Source organism: Pelodiscus sinensis, chromosome 25, assembly GCF_052426305.1.
Source record: "Pelodiscus sinensis isolate ZL-2025 chromosome 25, ASM5242630v1, whole genome shotgun sequence".
NCBI lineage: Eukaryota > Metazoa > Chordata > Testudines > Trionychidae > Pelodiscus > Pelodiscus sinensis.
The window spans coordinates 13,141,567-13,159,472 of record NC_143076.1 but is presented as its reverse complement, the minus strand read 5'-3'; the positions used below and the strand labels follow the sequence as shown (position 1 = coordinate 13,159,472).

The following is a 17,906-nucleotide window of genomic DNA, read 5'->3' as shown; positions in this document are numbered from 1 at the left end:
TGTTCCTATCCTCCAGGGCATCTACCTCTTCCCCCACAACTTAGTGTCATCTGTGAACTTGCCATCCTTGAGAAAACAGTCTGTTTTCCACTTCAGTCTCCATCCTTCCAAACCGAGGACTCCAAAGGAGGGGTAACTTTAGAACTGTGTCCCCCCTGAAGCTGCACTAACTGTGTCCAACTTGTTTACAAATGTAGTGAGAGTTTGATAGGGCAGAATTGTGGTTTCAAAATTCAAAGTTCCATCTTGCAGCTTTCTGAAGAGACTGGGGTTCCTAAAGACATATGTGCCATGCGCCTTTCCTGACCATCCCACCTTGATGGCAGTGAAACGGCCCTTGCGGTTTATGTTCTCCCTGGCAAAGTGGTCTGGTGCCAAGGTAGGGATGTGCGTTCCATCTGTCACCCCACCACAGTCAGGGAACCCCATCACGGCAAAGCCATCCACTATAGCCAGCATGTTCTCCAAGTCAGTATCCTTCCTAGCAGAAGTGTATTGATTGCTCTGGCTGCTTGGATTTCCACTGTAAATATACCCACTCCAAATTGATTCCTGACTGACCGGCTGCCGTGGGGACGTGAGCCTTTCACTTGACAAAGTTGGATGCTAAAATCAACTGCAATAAATGCAACCTAAATCAACCTTCATATCCTCCTAGAGTCTAGCAGGTGCTGTTACTGTGCTTCATTTACAATAAACCGGGCCTAGCATCTTCACACCTTATCTGATTGTGTGGTCCTTGGGGTTCTCTCGGAGTCTGCTGTGCTGGCTGTGTGCACAATCAGGGCAGCACACAGTGGGAGCACATGCATGCAGCCAAATGGTTATCAACATTTGACAGAGCAAAGTATTTGCCAGGACACCAAATCTATGACTTCTGATAAAAAATGCAGGACAATGTAGCACTTTAAAGACTAACAAGATGGTTTATTAGATGATGAGCTTTCGTGGGCCAGACCCACTTCCTCAGATCTGGCCCACGAAAGCTCATCATCTAATAAACCATCTTGTTAGTCTTTAAAGTGCTACATTGTCCTGCATTTTGCTTCAACTACCCCAGACTAACACGGCTACATTTCTATGACTTCTGATGACACTCATAGAAGTGTAGGACTGGAAGGGACCTCAGTAGTTCATCCAGTCCAATCGCCTGCACTCAAGACAGCACTCTGTAATAACTAGACTAGCTCTGACAGCTATTTGTCTAACTAGTTCTTAAAAACTTCCAGTAGAGATTTTGCAACCTCCCTAAGCCATCTGTTCCATTGCTTAGCTACCCCGACAGGAAGATTTTCCTTGTGTCCAACCAAAACCTTCCTTGCTGCAATGTAAGCTCATTGCTTCTTGTCATATAATCAGAAGCTAAGGAGAACAATTTTTGTCCTCCTTGTAACAACCTTTTCTTTACTTGAAAACTGTTGTTGTGTTTTCTGTCCAGGCTAAATAAGTCCAGTTTTTTCAATATTTTCTCGTAGGCCATGTTTTCTAAACTTTTAAGCATTTTTGTTGCTGTCCTCTGGAGTTTATCTAGTTTGTCCACATCTTTTCCTGAAATCTGGCCTACAGAACTGGACACAATATTTGAGCTGAGGACTTACCAGCACAGAGTAAAGTGGAAAAATTACTTCTTGTGTCTTGCTTACAACACTTTTGCTAGTACATCCCAGAATGATGTTTGCTTATTTTTGCAAGTGCTACACTGTTGGCTCATTATTTATCTTGTGATCTGTTTTAAACCCCAGATCCCTCTGCACAGTACTGCTTCCTAGGCAGTCATTTCCTGTTGTGAATGTGTTTAATTGATTGTTCTTTCCTAAGTGAAGTACTTTTGCAGTTGTCCTTATTGATTTCATCACATTTCTCCAGTGTGTCCAGATCATTTTGAATTTTAATCCTATACTCCAAAGCACTTTCAACCCCTCCCAGCTTGGTATCATCCACAAACTTTATAGATGTACTTGCTAGGCCGTTATCTAAATCATTGATGGATGTATTGAACAGAAGCAGGTCCCAAACTGTTTCCTGCAGGACACCACCTGATACGCTCTTCCAGCTAGACTGTGAATTACTGAGAACTACACCCTTGGAATGGCTTTCCAACCTGTTATGAACCCATCTTACAGTAGTTCTAGCTAGCTTGTGTTCCACTAGTTTGTTTATGAAGAGGTCATGTGAGACTGTATCAAAAGCTTTCATACAATTAATAATAATAATAATAATAATAGTAATAATTAATAATGATAATTAATGCCCTGTTTCCCTAGCTCTGCGTCTGAGACTAGTCTTGCTGTGACTAGATCCCAGCTCCTTTTATAAAGTACCAATCTTATTACAAATTATTTAGTGAAGGTGTCAAATACAAACAAAACCACCACAGAGGAAAAACACAGACACACACACCCTCCTCCCCCACATTGCAAAGCTCATTAACGAGAAATTAATGGGAATGACCATGGCATAAAACGTTGATCAGTGATATTAGCCCTAACAGAGCTGGTTTGCTGTGTGTAACTGACTGTTAAAACATAGTGATTTCATGTGGGGGAAAGCCAGCTGTATTGTAACCATTTGATTTAGTCAGGGTGGATGGATATAAGTTTGTTTAAAGCTAGGGCTAATGTACTTTTTTTAACCTGGTATAGTATAGACTAGATTTAGGCAGGAGCAAACCATATGACAACACACAACATGTTCTGTGGTGACTGGCAGTTTTGTGAATTAATATGATGATAGCCCCACTGTGTTACTGTGAGATCATACAGCATATGTAAGAGAAGAGTGCCTGTTCAGAAACCTTAAAGTCTGTCTACACCGCAAAAAAATCTTTGGCTGGCCAATGCCACCTGAGCTGAGCTCCTGGAACCGGGCCTGAGGGCTTGTTTCCTTGCTGTGTAGGCTCAGGCTGGAGCCTGGGCGTGGGACCTCCAGAAGTCTGCACTGCCATGAAACTGGCCAAACCCCCATGAGTGTGAGTTGGCTAGAATGGGCCAGCCGTGTATTTGCTGTGTAGGCTTACACTGAGTCTCATTTAATGTAATAGAAGATAAGTCAACCCTGTTAAAGAGCTGTGCTTCAGCAATATCCATTTCATAGCAACTGATCGATCCTGTCCAGGAGAATTCTTTCCCAGCTCTCGTATGCAGGTATATAGCATTTGCTAAACTGGATTAAACCATCCAAATCCAATATCACATTTCCAGCAGTGGTCAGAACTTAATAGAATCATAGAAACATAGAGCTGGAAGTGACCTTAACAGCTCATCTAATCCATTCCATTACACTGAGACAGGACTGATGAGTTTTTGTCTAATCTGCCCTTAAAATTCTCCAGTGGTACAATTCTATGACCTCCCTAGGAAACCTGTTCCATTGCTTAACTAGCCTTATAGTTAAAATAATTTTTACCAATATCTAACCTAAATCTCCCTTAATGCTTCAGAAGAAAACAAAATTCCTCCCTAATTCATCTAGTAAATTGGGCAATGATCTACATGTGTGAAAAATTCCCTCCACGCCCCTCTAGTGATCAGTTGTTGTCCTGGAACATATTTGATTATTTCATGGCTAATCAACTACCAATGTTATTGGTCATTTTAAAAATTCAAGTGCAGCTTCCACTTATATAGAATCAGAATAAGTCCAAGATCCTGAGGTGAAGTGTGCAGCATTTGATTATTTGCTCTCTTTATAAACTGTGTCTGTCTTTCTTCTAGTGGGTATATAACATTCTGGAGAAGAAGGCTGAGGCTGATCGAATAATCCATGAAAATCCTGATTCTTCCAATGGTTTCATTCTCATTCCAGATTTTAAATGGAATCAAAAACAGGTCAGGTTCTTATTTGATTGCCTAGCTCTTTAAAGGGACTATGCATGTTCAAACTAACACAAAAGAAGACTCTTTAACTGTATTTTTTAATAACACTTGAAACTATAAAAACTGCAAGTTTTAAAAATGAAATGTACTGTTCTCATTAATGGTGTTATTAGTTAATTATGTGCCATTCACGTAACACTTTACATTTCACTCTGCTTGACAATGTGAACGGACTGGTCAGTTTCACTTTTGTTAAGTGACTTACTAGTAAACTGAACTTGCTGGTTCTTGTGTACCTATGCAAACATTGCTGGGGCACTTTTAAAGCCAGAGTTACTTATCTGTTCTAGACAAATTTCTATTGACTTTTGGACTATGTAAAACCTAATTTTTGTAAATCTAAATATTAGATGTAAAGCAACTTGGCAGTGTCTCTTTTAGTTGATGTAATTAATTTTTCCTCTATTTTGAATGTTTAACTATATGCACTTGCATCATAGCATGTATCACACAGTCCTCTCATAAACAACTGCTTAACCCCTTACTGGAATGAATACTCCTTCTGCATATATTGAAGTTCACAGGCCCAGTCCAGCCTATCACTCTAAATGTACTGGTTCTTAACTATAATTATTTGTTCTTCTACTGAATATGCTTAATGTGGTATTTTTGTGGTCTGGAAACTCGAAGGCCTGGGACCAAACAAATGGAATTTAAATCATAAACCTTATAATAACAAGACTCCAAGACTGCAGTCCTGGCTCCATTGAAATCATTGGCAAAACTCTCATTCATTTCAAGTGGAGCCAGGATTTTGCCTTGGCTTTCTGATTCTCAGAACATTTAACTACACTAAACTGGGGAAGATTTCCTATTGTTCCGCTTCATAAACCATACAGACAAGGACTGAAAAGAACTCTTGAGCATTCTGAGTTAAAACTGCAAAGTAACGTCATACTTCTTATAGTCAAATGTGTTTCAGCAAATAGAGCACCAGGCTGGCAGTCAAGAGAGCCTATTTCTGGCTTTGTCACTGACTTGCTGTACAATGTTGAGCAAAACACATCCATCTTTGACAGATGCTTTGAGATCTCAGGACAAAAAGTGCTATTTATAATTATACCCTCTGTCCCTGGTGAAAATATTTTCATGTAGGAATGCAAAAGGCATCTCTCTCTAGAACTGAAACATGTGACTCCAGCCAAGGGTAGAAGTGCTGATATCAGTTCCTCTAGAAGGATTAGTTTGCCAGCATCAGTGGAACCAGTTCAGATATTTAGGGCCCGTAATATCTAGATTGTATTGTTATCTTTGTTACTTTTTTTTTTTCCTTCCCCCAAATAAAGAACAAGCAGAAAGTCGAGCAGTGTGAGCCTTCCATTGAATCCGGTGTAAAATATTGCTCTTTCTCACAGGCTTCCATTGCCTTTAAAACCATAGAATAATCAGTTTCGTTTCTTAAATGCAAATTCTGTCTCCTGATTTCTGCTCTTTTAGGGTACTAGAAAGAAGTGCAAGAGCTGTTAGAAAGCTTGACGCTAATGCAGTACGTTGGACCCTTTCTGCTCACTGATTTGAACATTTGGAAGTTGTCAGTAACAGAGCAGCTGCTGAGATATAAAACCCATAAAATATATGCAAGGGCTGCCTCAATTAGTGATTTATTAATTAAAGTCTGCAAGACACCTGGGGATCCTTGGATGGAAGTCAATTTAGAATTGCAAATTGCTCTCAAATTCCTAGCATACTATTGGTATGATAAACAAATAATAAATTATTTTGAGAAAATGTGGCTTTAACTGAGACATCCCTAAGAAGCGAGAGAAAAGGAGTAGAGTAAGAACAAAGAAACAGTAGTCGGAGCCTTTGTTACAAACTTCAGTGCATTACATGATCTCTTGAACTCAGCAGGTTGCATACACGGTTCATAGCCTTCCCCCAGAAGGAGCAGAATGATGTACTTCAGATCAGGTGACTTGTGGGAAATTCAGGAGAGAGGGAAAATAGCTAGGAGAAGATAGGCATACGGTGTAAATAAATTAGTCTGAAAAACCCTGAACAAGTTGGAGTCCAGTGCATCTCGAGTTCTACAAACTTGCTATCTGTCATAACAACCATTTCAGCTGTGACTTCAAAGCACTCCTCTGTTATGAGCTGTCTGAATTTGATTCATCTGATCAGCACATTTGTCAGGCTTCATCCCAGAGCCCTAGGCCGCTAGATTAAATTACAGCAACCACACGTGTCTCCCAGTAGGTCTGTCGGAAACATCTCTCGAGCTAGGACTTAGAACAGTGTTTCTTAAACTTTTTAAGATGGAGGAACACCAAACAATTTTTTTTTTTAATGAGGAACACCAAGGATTTTTTTTGTTGACCAAAAAGGGGGGGGGGAAGGGTCGGGGGACAGTTATTGAGGGGAAGAAAAAGAAAAAAGTCGCCTTTCCCTTTAAGGGCAGCCATTTTGAATTATGTTATTCTCCATGGTGTACCCTCTGACTGCCTCTGTGCCACAGAACACAGTTTAAGGAACACTGACTTAGAAGCTTGCTCAGTAGGGTTGTGTTCTGCTAACTTAGCACATTAGGAGATGATGATGCATGGGTGGAGCTTTTAACTATATTGGGCTGGTGAGTTGCAACAGAAATCTTTGTTTATTCTTTGAAATTGTTCTGAATGCCAGTGACCTCAATGAAATGAACAGAAGCTGCTGACTGACTTTACTTGCTATCAAAATGTGAAATCTGCATAATCTCTTTTTTCCTCCCAACCTACATAATGCAATGGAAGATATCTCTTGCTGACTGTCTGGAACTGTGATTTCAAGCTTCAGCATCAGGGTCTGCAAGGCTAGAGTCTTTGAAAACATTGCATACTTAAGTATAAGGAGAAGACTGGAATTGTCTGTGCAGTGTACTTATTGCCATAATGTCTGACTTTCCCATAATGTCTGACTATTGCTCTGCTGGGAGAATTAAGACTCTGTCTAGTTGTGTGTCTCCCCACTGAGCTAATGACCCATAGTATGATTACAGATAATGCTCAGGTTTTATGGTTAAGTTGTTTGGGCCTTACACAGGTTCAAAGTTCTCTCCTAGCCGACATCTATAAGGCCTAAGCAGTCAAAGGGCCAGATTCTTAATGGTGCCGCTGCACTGACTTTAATGAGACCACACCGGTTGACATTAGCTGGGAAACTGGACCTCAGCGTGCTCTGTAAAAGATGGTTACAGACTCCATGTGGCCACGTGTCTACATGATTATCTTTGCTCTGACCACTCACCAAGGGCAGCAAGTGAGCCAAGCCACAGACCTCCCTGTGTAATTGTAACTTTTGAACTGAAATTGTGGGCGAAGTTCTGTTCCAGCCTAGCAATGTCAGGGAAATGGGAAATCCCACATGGACAAGCTGAGTTTCCCAAGTGTTTGAACTAGTTCAGGAAGTGCCTCTAATCATCCATTTCAGCTGCTGAAGTTTGGATTAGAAGGATCTTCTCCAGGATCACCAGGCCATATATAATTGGAGTAAATTGATACCTAGGAAATACAGTAGCTGTTTTTTTGGCCTTCACAGAGGAATGTGTTTTAGTTTAAATATGCTGCTAAAAGCCGGTTTTAGATCTCTCTTAACGTCTCACCACTTCTCAAACCCACAGGAGCCCTGAGGCGTTGCCTGAAATGTTTTACATTACATCATCCAGAGCCTTTTTAGCAACAGGGTTATTTATTTCAAACAGCAACATACAGATGTTGTTCTAAGGAGGAGAGCGAGATTTGCTTTGCTTTTGCAATCCAGGTCCAATAGGGAGTCTAGGGAGATTTTACTAAACCTCAATAATATGCTGCCTTGTCTAGGAGCAATAAAGAGAACCCACTGAGCTAACTAGGTCAGCCTCAGAATGATAAATAAGTGTCAAGTAATGAAAATTACTTCGTGCCTTGGAAACAAAAAGATGTAATTGGAAGTGTCATGCTTTAGGTATCTGAGTAGGCATCCTGAGAGCCATCTTCGCACATAGACTGCTGTTTCTTAATAGCCAGGCCAGGTGGAATTATTTTAATGGTGAAAAAGCATAGATGATCTTAGACATCTACATTATTTGTCTTATAAACATGTTAAACAGAGAGAGTAGCTGACTTAGTACAATGAGCACAAGCTGTGGAGCCCTAGAAAAAGGGAATGTTTGCATACACAAAGGATTTGACTTTGGAAGCATGGGGCTGTTGATAGAATAGGCTACAAAAACTGCATTCTTTATAGCTTTGAGCAAATATTTGTTTCAATGAGTACCCGGGGCAATGCCGGAAGCCTGGCTGATCATTTTGTAGATGAGATATTGCCCACTGCATTGGTATTATGATGAATTGACTCATTAATTCTTTAGAGATATGTTATTTAAAGAATCAGAGTGACTGACTGGAAACGGGCCCATGTTGTAATACTCAAGCCGAAACACATGAGACCATTTCATTTTGAAAAATAAAATTACACCTTTGCCCTTCTAAATTCTTAGAGAAAGCTGCTGCTTAACATCTGTGAAGGGAGACGTGTCGCTCCTCTGTCCTGCAGCGAGAGGGTGCTTTGAGAAAGTGGATGGGAATCTATGCTCCTGACTTGTATTCCCATTTCTCCCATTGCCTCACTCTGACTGTGAGCAAGTCTGTGCCTCGTTTTCCCCAGCAGTAAAATGGGAGTCATTACAGCGTGTCTTTCTGACAGCACTGTTGTGGGACCTTATTCCAGGATTTTAAAACTGATTTTGCAATGCGTTAAAGGTGCTACAAAGCATAAATTGTCACTATGGAAGGTTATTTGACTGGCTAATTTGTTTAAAACATGTTGGCAACAGGAGAGTGAATATTCAAGGCCAAAGAGCAATTTGTTCAGATGACAGAAGGAGAAACAGACATAGTCGTAAAAGATTTGGTCCTACTGCACCTTACCATCATTAGGTTTTATCTAGCAGAACTGGCCAAATGAGAGGGGTGGGCGTCAGAATTGCGAATACATTATTTACTGATTGGGGGAAAATTTTGATTAATGGTATCTGACCAGCTATAGAACTGGCTCAACAGTGGGTGAATCTCCATTCACAAAGAAATCATTCCATGCTATATGGGGAAAAGATATCTAGTATCCTATTTGAGAAATAACATTCAGCCCAATCTAGGTGGCTGTGCGATGGATGACGCCAGTCCATATCTATAAGGGGTGAGATCCTTGTCAGAGCTGCACTACTATGGTTATATTTTCTGTGACGCTCTGAGAACTAGCTTCTCCACATGCTTTTATGTTCTATTGTGGTAATAATGTCCTGTCTCTGCAGATAGATGACCTGTATTTGATAGCCATCTGCCACCGTCGGGGGATAAAGTCACTGAGAGACCTCACCTCTGAGCATTTGCCTTTGCTGAGGAACATCTTGCAGGAAGGAAAGGTGGGTGCTTCTAATGGCCTCCCTCACTTTAGTATCTAAGCATTCATCAGGGCTTTTGTTTTAATCCTGATGGGGACTGTCTTGGTTTCCCATCAGCAGGGAAGAGCAGCCCATGTCACCCTGCTTATGCTGGCTTTCTGCTAGTGAGGTTAGGGAGTTGAGCTGGGCCGTCATGAGAGCTGTTTCCTTGGGAGCAGACTGGAAAGTGTCCGGCTACGCTTAAAGCGAAGTTCACAGACTCTCCTCCTGGGGTTTTTTCTGGAGTGTTTTGTACCCACCAGCCTACACACCCTGGGCCTGAATTTCCAGTTTCATTCTCCATCCACACCTGTTCTGCTGGAGACAATAATTTGATTGTGATTAATTTTCTGCTGTCAGTGTCACTGACAAAATGAAAAGTGGCTCTGTGATCAGATGTTGGACATGGTGTCACCAAGGGCAGTGACACAATGCCCACCAGCTGTTAACCAAATGAAATCTCAAAGTGGAGGCTTAGAAGTGTGAGGATCCAGTTTGAAAAACCTCTGCCTTTACTGAACACCTGGCACATTCCTTTCTACCCCAGAGATAGCAGCAATTTTAGTAGCGCCGAGTGGTGTTTGTGAAGCTCCGAGGGGTGAAAACTGTTTGGTAAATACTAATTTATGTATGAACATGGCAACCCTGCATCATCTAAGTTCTAAAGGCACCATCAAAGTCCTGGTTACCACATATGATGTGTGTGGTAGTGGTTCTGTGGTAGAAGAAGAAATCAGCAAAGGAAAAGTCTTAGGCCATGTCTACACACAAGTTCTGGCAGATATAGCACTAGTAGTTACAGCACTGCTCACAGAGCACTGGAGGGAAAACACTTTGTGTGTCCACACTGTGCTGGTTGTGATGGGGGAGCATGTCCGCATTAACAGCTCTCGCAATGCCACAGAGAGCAGTGCATTGTGGTAGCTGTGCAACTGGCCGCAGGGTGCTTTAGGGAGAGTTTGCAATGCCACATGGAGCAGTCAGTATCACATGATGCAGGTTTCCCAGTTCCATTGCTCCATGGTCCTCCTGCTACATTGACTGCTGCTTTTCAACAGAAATTGGGGGAAGGGGTGAGTGTGTGACGGAGTGTGTGTGTACGTACGTGCGTGCACACACGGACACAGAGTGGAGGGGAAGACAGTCTGTTTTGGGGAATGTCAACATGCTGTCTTGTATGTTCAGACAGCAGCAGGAAACAGCCCCTCCTGAGACAGGTGGAGAGGAAAACCCTGATATCTCAGACCCCTTTCCCCGCCTCCCTACCCAGCTCTTTTCACAACCTTTCTCTCTTTCACACTTGCTCACACACACACCCCCTCACACCCTACCTCTGTTCAACAGCATGAGCATTTCATCTGAATGGTTTGCTCTGTGTCCTGGAGCAAATCAGCACATCATGCAGGTTGTCAGAAATGGAGCACTGAAAGGGGATGTGCGCATGCCTGCAGGGCAGACAGATGAGACAGGACTCGAGGGATTATGGGCCATTTCCGGAGGGCAGTCTGAACGCAACAATCAGTTCAAGTGTCCACACTGGCTCCCGGTGCGGTATCCAGAGCATAGCAAAACCTGTGCTTCTCGTCACGGCGATTTACCTAGAGCGCAGCAGCTGCAGAGTTAGTGCGCACTAAGTGCTTTGTCAGTGTGGACACCTCAGAAGTTCCAGCGCTGGGAGATGATTTATGTTACTTCAGTAACTTACCAATGTAGTCCTGGCCTAAGTGTGATGTAAAGTGTATTCATTAGAGGCCAGATGAGTTACAGCGGCCCAGCCTCAAGTGCCTCTGGCAATAATAAGGGCATAGTACCTAGGAAAGCAACATGTCTCTGTAGGGCCATTGAGGTATTTTCTGGTTTTCTCCCCTACATCTCCCATGGAATCTCCATTGTCTTACCAGCCTGGTCTCTCTCCTGAGGTCCAAGCACAGAGCTCCAACGGTTAACCTCCTCTTCTGTAGCTTTGCAGGTGTTGTCCTGGTGGGACAAAGCTGATTGGCAGCTCCCAGTTCTGGGAAGATGACCCAAGAAGAGCAAAAGGTTCCACTAGCTTCAGAATTGGAGTGAGGACAAAGCTTCTCCATGGCAAACTAGTGCGTTCCTTATGCTGGGGGGAGGGAGGGTGAGTTTTGATGACAGCCGCTCTCCCTAAGGTGCACTTGGCTCAAGCTCTTAGTAGAGCCTGTCTCAAGGCCTAGAGTAGCAGCATCCATCTTCACTGGATTCAGCCTCCCACACAGTAATTCTCTTCTGGCATTAGCTGGCTCTCTGGGCTGATATTACCCACTCTTTAGAGCAGAATCTGAGACTCCTTTTAAAAGAAAACACCCTTTTCCTCTTGGCACGTGGGCTTGGAACATTAAAGTCTGAACACACAGTCTGACATGGAGGTGGGATTTTCAGCCTGAGCCAAGTGAGTGCTCCACCCATTCTCGCAAAGCCTTCGCTGAGACTGGTTTAGCTGTATGAGGCTCTAGTGCTGTAACTATAACTGCCATGGCTTGAGCTCTGCCCGATGAGTGGGCCCGCTAGAGAAAGTTCACTGCAGCTTGCTGTGACCTCAAGCTGGCTGGAAGATATGAAACACCAGACCCTAGAGAGGGAAATAGGACGGTCATGGTTAGAGCAGGGGGGCTGGGTGTCAGAGCGACACGTTCTGTTTCTTTTTGCCACTCGTGATCATGGGTTTCCCATCTCCATGCCTCAGTTTTCCCCTCTGTAAAAGGGGATAATACCTTCTTTGCCAGAGTCTGACAGATGCACTAGGTAATGTGTGAAGTGCTTAGAAGAATTGGGAAACAGACCTTAGGTTCTATTTAGCTTGCCAAAGGAGAAGTTAAGGAGTGACTTGATCACAATCTGTAAGTACCTGCCTGTGGCAGAGAAATTTGATGATGGGTTTGTCAACAATCAGGAAAAGGTATAACGAGATCCAGTGGCTGGAAGTTGTATATAGACAAATTCAGACTGGAAGTAAGCCAGATTCTTAAGCGAGGGTGAGTAACCACTGGAACTGCTCACAAAGTGTTGCGGTAGATTCTTCTATCACGGGGAATGTTTTTAATAAAGTCTGTGTCATGTAGGAGGTCGGACTTGATTGTCACAGAGGTCTTTTTGGCCTTGAAATATCTGGACACAAAGCTCTGTAGAGGTGCTAAGCATTATTACCGTGACCCCTGCAGAAACTGCCTATTGGAGGGGAGGGCAGTTACTTTCCTGAGCCAACCACGAGGCGTGTCCCCTGCATTAATAACTTGCTTTTAAACTTCTACCCATTTTTCTGTTCCCGATGATCTTTTCTAGGCCCACGATGCAGCTTGTTCAGTAACAGGGAGTTGAGTTTTTTCTCCTTCATTGCACTGGCAATTCAGAAAGTAATTGCACCGGGGAAAGCAGAGATTAATTAAAAGATTGGGTGAGGAATCAGCGTTCCCAACGTGCACGCAAGCACAGCATATTGGAAAGGTCCCTGACAAGTTCACTGTCGCTGTTTATAGCTTTAATTACACCAAAGGGTAATAGGATCCTGTAACTCACCGAGCAAACTGGAGCGCTAAGGCTGGAATGGAGAACAATAGAAGCTGAGAGAATGCACTCTTAAAGGAACCATGCTGTGCATGTTATCCAGCCTCCACAGGCCTTATTGTGGAGATACTTAATGGTAAGGAGGCAGCTTTCTGCACAGCAAACCACCATTCCAGCAAATCATCTTGTACGGGCCCAGCTCTGGGTCTGTCTCACTGGTCACACTATGGGCACGGACTCAAGGGCCTTCAGTGGAGTCGCTCCAGATTTATACTGGCGGAGCTGAGATCAGAATCTGGCCTACTGTTACCACTGTTCCTGTGCTGGGTATGTGCTGAGCTGGAGCCCTTGGCTTTGCTACCCAGGTGTCCTGTAATTTGCATAGGAGAAGACCGTGTCCGAGGAGGGATGTGCCATTAGGCTCAATGGCACGTGTGGGTGGTGACCAAAACTCCTCCCACCTCTGCCTCCACAGTGACCTCCAGATTGGTTGGGGAAACTGACCTCCCCTCCCTTTCCGCCTGCTTCTCTAGCTGTAGTGCTGAGATGCTTTCCTCCACAGCAGCCACCATCTCCTCTTTTTCCACCTCCCTCCTCCCCGTTGCTTGTCTCCTGCCTTCCAGCTTCTGCTTTAAATGTTAGATAATGGCTCAGATGCTCAGACATCATCACAGTCTTGACACCTGCTCCTTTCAGCCCTTTCTGGTAGAAACAACAAGTTCTCATCTCTGTTTTTGCCACTCAATCCTTAAGGGTTTCCCTGCATGATACATCTGAACCTACCATAGTTCTCCGTCCATTTAAAACACTTTTGCAGGCCAGCCAGTAAGCTCATCTGGTAACAGGCTTTTGGGCAGGGCTTGGCGAGTCTGTTCCTTCCTCTCTAACAAAGCTTTCATTGCAGCTGGCCGTTATCTGCACTGAGCTAGAATTTTCACCGAGACGCTGAGCAGAGGGTTTACATATGGGCGGGCTGTCGGCCAAGTATCTAGTATTGCATGACCCTGTCCATCAGTTTCCTTCTGTAGAAATCTGAGAAGTCAATATGTACAATATGTACAAACATTGGAGAACCAATTCCTTAATGTGCAATCTGAACTCTGTCTCCTGTCATTCTCAGACGAGACCTAGAACTAAGGGTATGGTCATGACAGGTCCCATGGCAATTTCTGGAAAGCAGGAGTATTAATCCTCTTGTCCTGTCTAAATTCCACTTGTGTGACTGAATTCTGCTACCTCCTCTTGCTATTTAGCTGGTATTCTGCACTTTCTGTACTAAATGATCCACAGCATTGCTATGAACTCAGCTTTTGTGCTCCACTTCAGAGGTTGCTGTATTTCAGCAATTCTTCTGTACAATTTGGAAGGTTTCTCCTGAATGTTTTGGGATCATTAGATGAAAGGAGCTGTTTTGAAGTTTCTTGATGTTAATTCATCCATGACAGGAGATGGGGCTTGGTCATAGGATGTACCAGTATGCTTCTATCCAGTCCCCTACCCTTGGATATGATGCTAAAACATTTCAATGTATTATTTGGGAGATAAAATTTTCTACCCTTTCTCCCCCAGGAAGCCATATTAAAGCGCTTTGGCCTGGTTGGCTCCCAGCTGCGGATTTATCTACATTATCAGCCATCCTACTTCCACCTGCACGTACATTTCACCGCTCTGAGCTACGATGCACCAGGCTGCTCAGTGGAGAAAGCTCACCTCCTGTCGGACGTTATTGACAATCTGGAGCTCGACTCCCAGTACTACCAGAAGCGTGCACTGACCTTTGCCCTCCGAGCAGACGAAGCTTTGCTGAAGAAATTCCAGGAAGCAGGCAAAGCTTGAGAGTTCAGGGACTGGGCGTGGGCTGGTTTTGTACCTTTTTAATGTATGGATTATTTGTATCTTTGACCTTTTTTTAACTTCGTTTTGTAAGAATTGGGATTCCATTCCCATTGCCATAGTAACTGTTCCTTGTATTTCTATCAATAAAATGTTGTTTGAGCAGAGACTGTTCATCACTGTGGTCACATGGCATCATGTCCCCTGTTCTCTGCAGAAAGGTGCACCTAACTTCTGTGACAAACTAGAAGCTGGTGCGCTGACTCACAGGGCGGTAGATCTGAAAACTAGAAAAAAACTAGAAAAAAAGGAGACATATAAAAAATGGAAACTAGGACAAATAACAAAGGATGAATATAGGCAAGCAACACGGGAATGCAGGGACAAGATTAGAAAGGCAAAGGCACAAAATGAGATCAAATTAGCTACAGGCATAAAGGGAAACAAGAAGACCTTTTATAAATACATTAAAAGCAAGAGGAAGACCAAGGACAGGGTAGGCCCACTGCTTAGTGAGGAGGGAGAAGCAGTAACAGGAAACTTGGAAATGGCAGAGATGCTCAATGACTTCTTTGTTTCGGTCTTCACCGAGAAGTCTGGAGGTGTGCCTAACGTAGTGAATACAAGCAGAGAGAGGGTAAGTTTAGAAGATAGGATACACAAAGAACAAGCTAAAAATCACTTAGGAAAGTTAGATGTCAGCAAGTCACCAGGTCCTGATGAAATGCATCCCAGGATACTCAAGGAGCTGATAGAGGAGGTATCTGAGCCTTTAGCTATGATTTTTGAAAAATCATGGCAGACAGGAGATTCCAGAAGAATGGAAAAGGGCAAATATTGCGCCCATCTATAAAAAGGGGAATAAGAACAACCCAGGAAACTACAGACCGGTCAGTTTAACGTCTGTCCCAGGGAAGATAATGGAGCAGGTAATTAAGGAAATCATATGCAAACACTTGGAAGGTAATAAAGTGATAGGGAATAGCCAGCATGGGTTTGTGAAGAACAAGTCATGCCAAACTAATCTGATAGCTTTCTTTGATAAGATAACGAGCCTTGTGGATAAGGGAGAAGCGGTGGATGTCATATACCTAGACTTTAGTAAGGCATTTGATACGGTCTCGCATGATATTCTTATTGATAAACTAGGCAAATATAACTTAGATAGGGCCACGATAAGGTGGGTGCATAATTGGCTGGATAACCGTAGTCAGAGAGTTGTTGTTAACGGTGCTAAATCCTGCTGGAAAGGGATAACAAGTGGAGTTCCGCAAGGGTCTGTTTTGGGACCCGTACTGTTCAATATCTTCATCAATGATGTAGATATTGGGATAGAGAGTACGCTTATTAAGTTTGCAGATGACACCAAACTGGGTGGGGTTGCAACTTCTTTGGAGGATAGGCACATAATTCAAAATGACCTTAGCAAGTTAGAGAAATGGTCAGAGGTAAACAGGATGAGGTTTAATAAAGAGAAATGCAAAGTGCTCCACTTAGGAAGGAACAATCAGTTCCATACATACAAGATGGGAAGCGACTGTCTAGGAAGGAGCATGGCGGAAAGGGATCTAGGGGTCATAGTGGACCACAAGTTGAATATGAGTCAACAGTGTGATGCTGTTGCAAAAAAAGCAAATATGATTCTAGGTTGTATCAATAGGTGTGTTGTAAGCAAAACTCGTGAAGTCATTCTGCTGCGCTACTCTGCACTAGTTAGGCCTCAGCTGGAGTACTGTGTCCAGTTCTGGGCGCCACATTTCAAGAAAGATGTGGAGAAATTGGAAAGGGTACAGAGAAGAGCGACAAGAATGATTAAACAAAATACAGGACTATGTAGCACTTTAAAGACTAACAAGATGGTTTATTAGATGATGAGCTTTCGTGGGCCAGACCCACTTCCTCAGATCAAATAATGGAAGAAAATAGTCACAACCATATATAGCAAAGGATACAATTTAAAAAAAATGAACACACATGAAAAGGACAAATCACATTACAGAACAGAAGGGGGATGTGGTGGGGGGGCGGGAGGAAGGTGAATGCCAGTGAGTTAATGATATTAGAGGTGGGGAAGGGGAATGTCTGTGAGTAAATAGTATTAGAGGTGATAATTGGGGAAGCTATCTTTCTAATGTGTAAGGTAGTTGGGGTCTTTGTTAAGTCCAGTGTGGAGAGTGTCGAATTTTAGCATGAATGCCAGTTCAGTCGGATGCAGGTTAGCAGGTCATTGAGACTGTGTCCTTTCTGGTTGAAATGACAAGCAACTGTTTTTTCTTTGTGATCCTGTCTAATGTCTGTTTTGTGGGCATTGATTCTTTGGCGAAGGGTCTGAGACGTTTGTCCAATGTACATAGCAGACGGACACTTTCGGCACATGATAGCATAGATTATATTTCTGGAGGCGCAGGAATATGTGTTCTTGATCTTGTAACTCACTTGGTTAGGCCCAATAATGGTGTCAGCAGAGTGAATATGTGGACAAAGCTGGCAGCAGGGTTTGTTGCAAGGGAAGGTACCAGGGTTGGTATTAGTGTGGTATGTCCTGTGGTTGTTGGTAAGAATCATCTTGAGGTTAGGTGGTTGTCTATAGGAGACTATGGGTCTGTCTCCCAGAGCTTCTTGGAGTTTAGTGTCCTGTTCCAGTATAGGCTGTAATCTATTGATAATGTGTTGGACAGGTATAAGTTGGGAGCTGTAGGTGATGACAAGTGGTGTTCTATTGTTGGTTTTCTTGGGACCCTGGTACTTTCCCTTGCAACAAACCCCGCTGCCAGCTTTGTCCACATATTCACTCTGCTGACACCCCGGGCGCAGCTATGGGGGGGGCGCGCGGCTATGGGGGGCCCTGCCCCCGTCCCCGCCCCCTGGCGCCCGGCGGGCGAACGGCCACGCCCCCTGGCGCCCGGCCACCGCCACAGGTTGGGGACCACTGCTTTAAAATGTTACATAGTCCTGTATTTTGTTTCAGCTACACCAGACTAACACGGCTACATCTCTATCACTATTCAAGAATGATTAAAGGTTTAGAGAACATGACCTATGAAGCCAGGCTTCATGAACTGGGCTTGTTTAGTTTGGAAAAAAGAAGATTAAGGGGGGACATGATAGCGGTTTTCAAATATCTAAAAGGGTGTCACAAGGAGGAAGGAGAAAATTTGTTCCTCTTGGTTTCTGAGGACAGGACAAGGAGTAATGGGCTTAAAGTGCAGCAGGGGAGGTTTAGATTGGACATTAGGAAAAAATTCCTAACTGTCAGGGTGGTCAAATATTGGAATAAA

At 43.4% G+C, this 17,906-nt stretch overlaps 1 protein-coding gene across 1 annotated transcript in view; it reads left to right on the top strand.

Annotated features, from left to right (window-relative positions):
* The window catches only part of DCPS (decapping enzyme, scavenger), a 65,039-nt gene extending 50,242 nt beyond the window's left edge, over positions 1 to 14,797 (top strand). The window contains exons 4-6 of the mRNA XM_075909294.2: positions 3,714 to 3,827; positions 9,142 to 9,252; positions 14,365 to 14,797. Of these exons, the coding sequence (XP_075765409.1) occupies positions 3,714 to 3,827; positions 9,142 to 9,252; positions 14,365 to 14,631 (492 nt within the window). The 3' untranslated portion in view covers positions 14,632 to 14,797. The remainder of the gene's footprint in view (positions 1 to 3,713; positions 3,828 to 9,141; positions 9,253 to 14,364) is intronic.
* Positions 14,798 to 17,906: the final 3,109 nt, after the last annotated feature.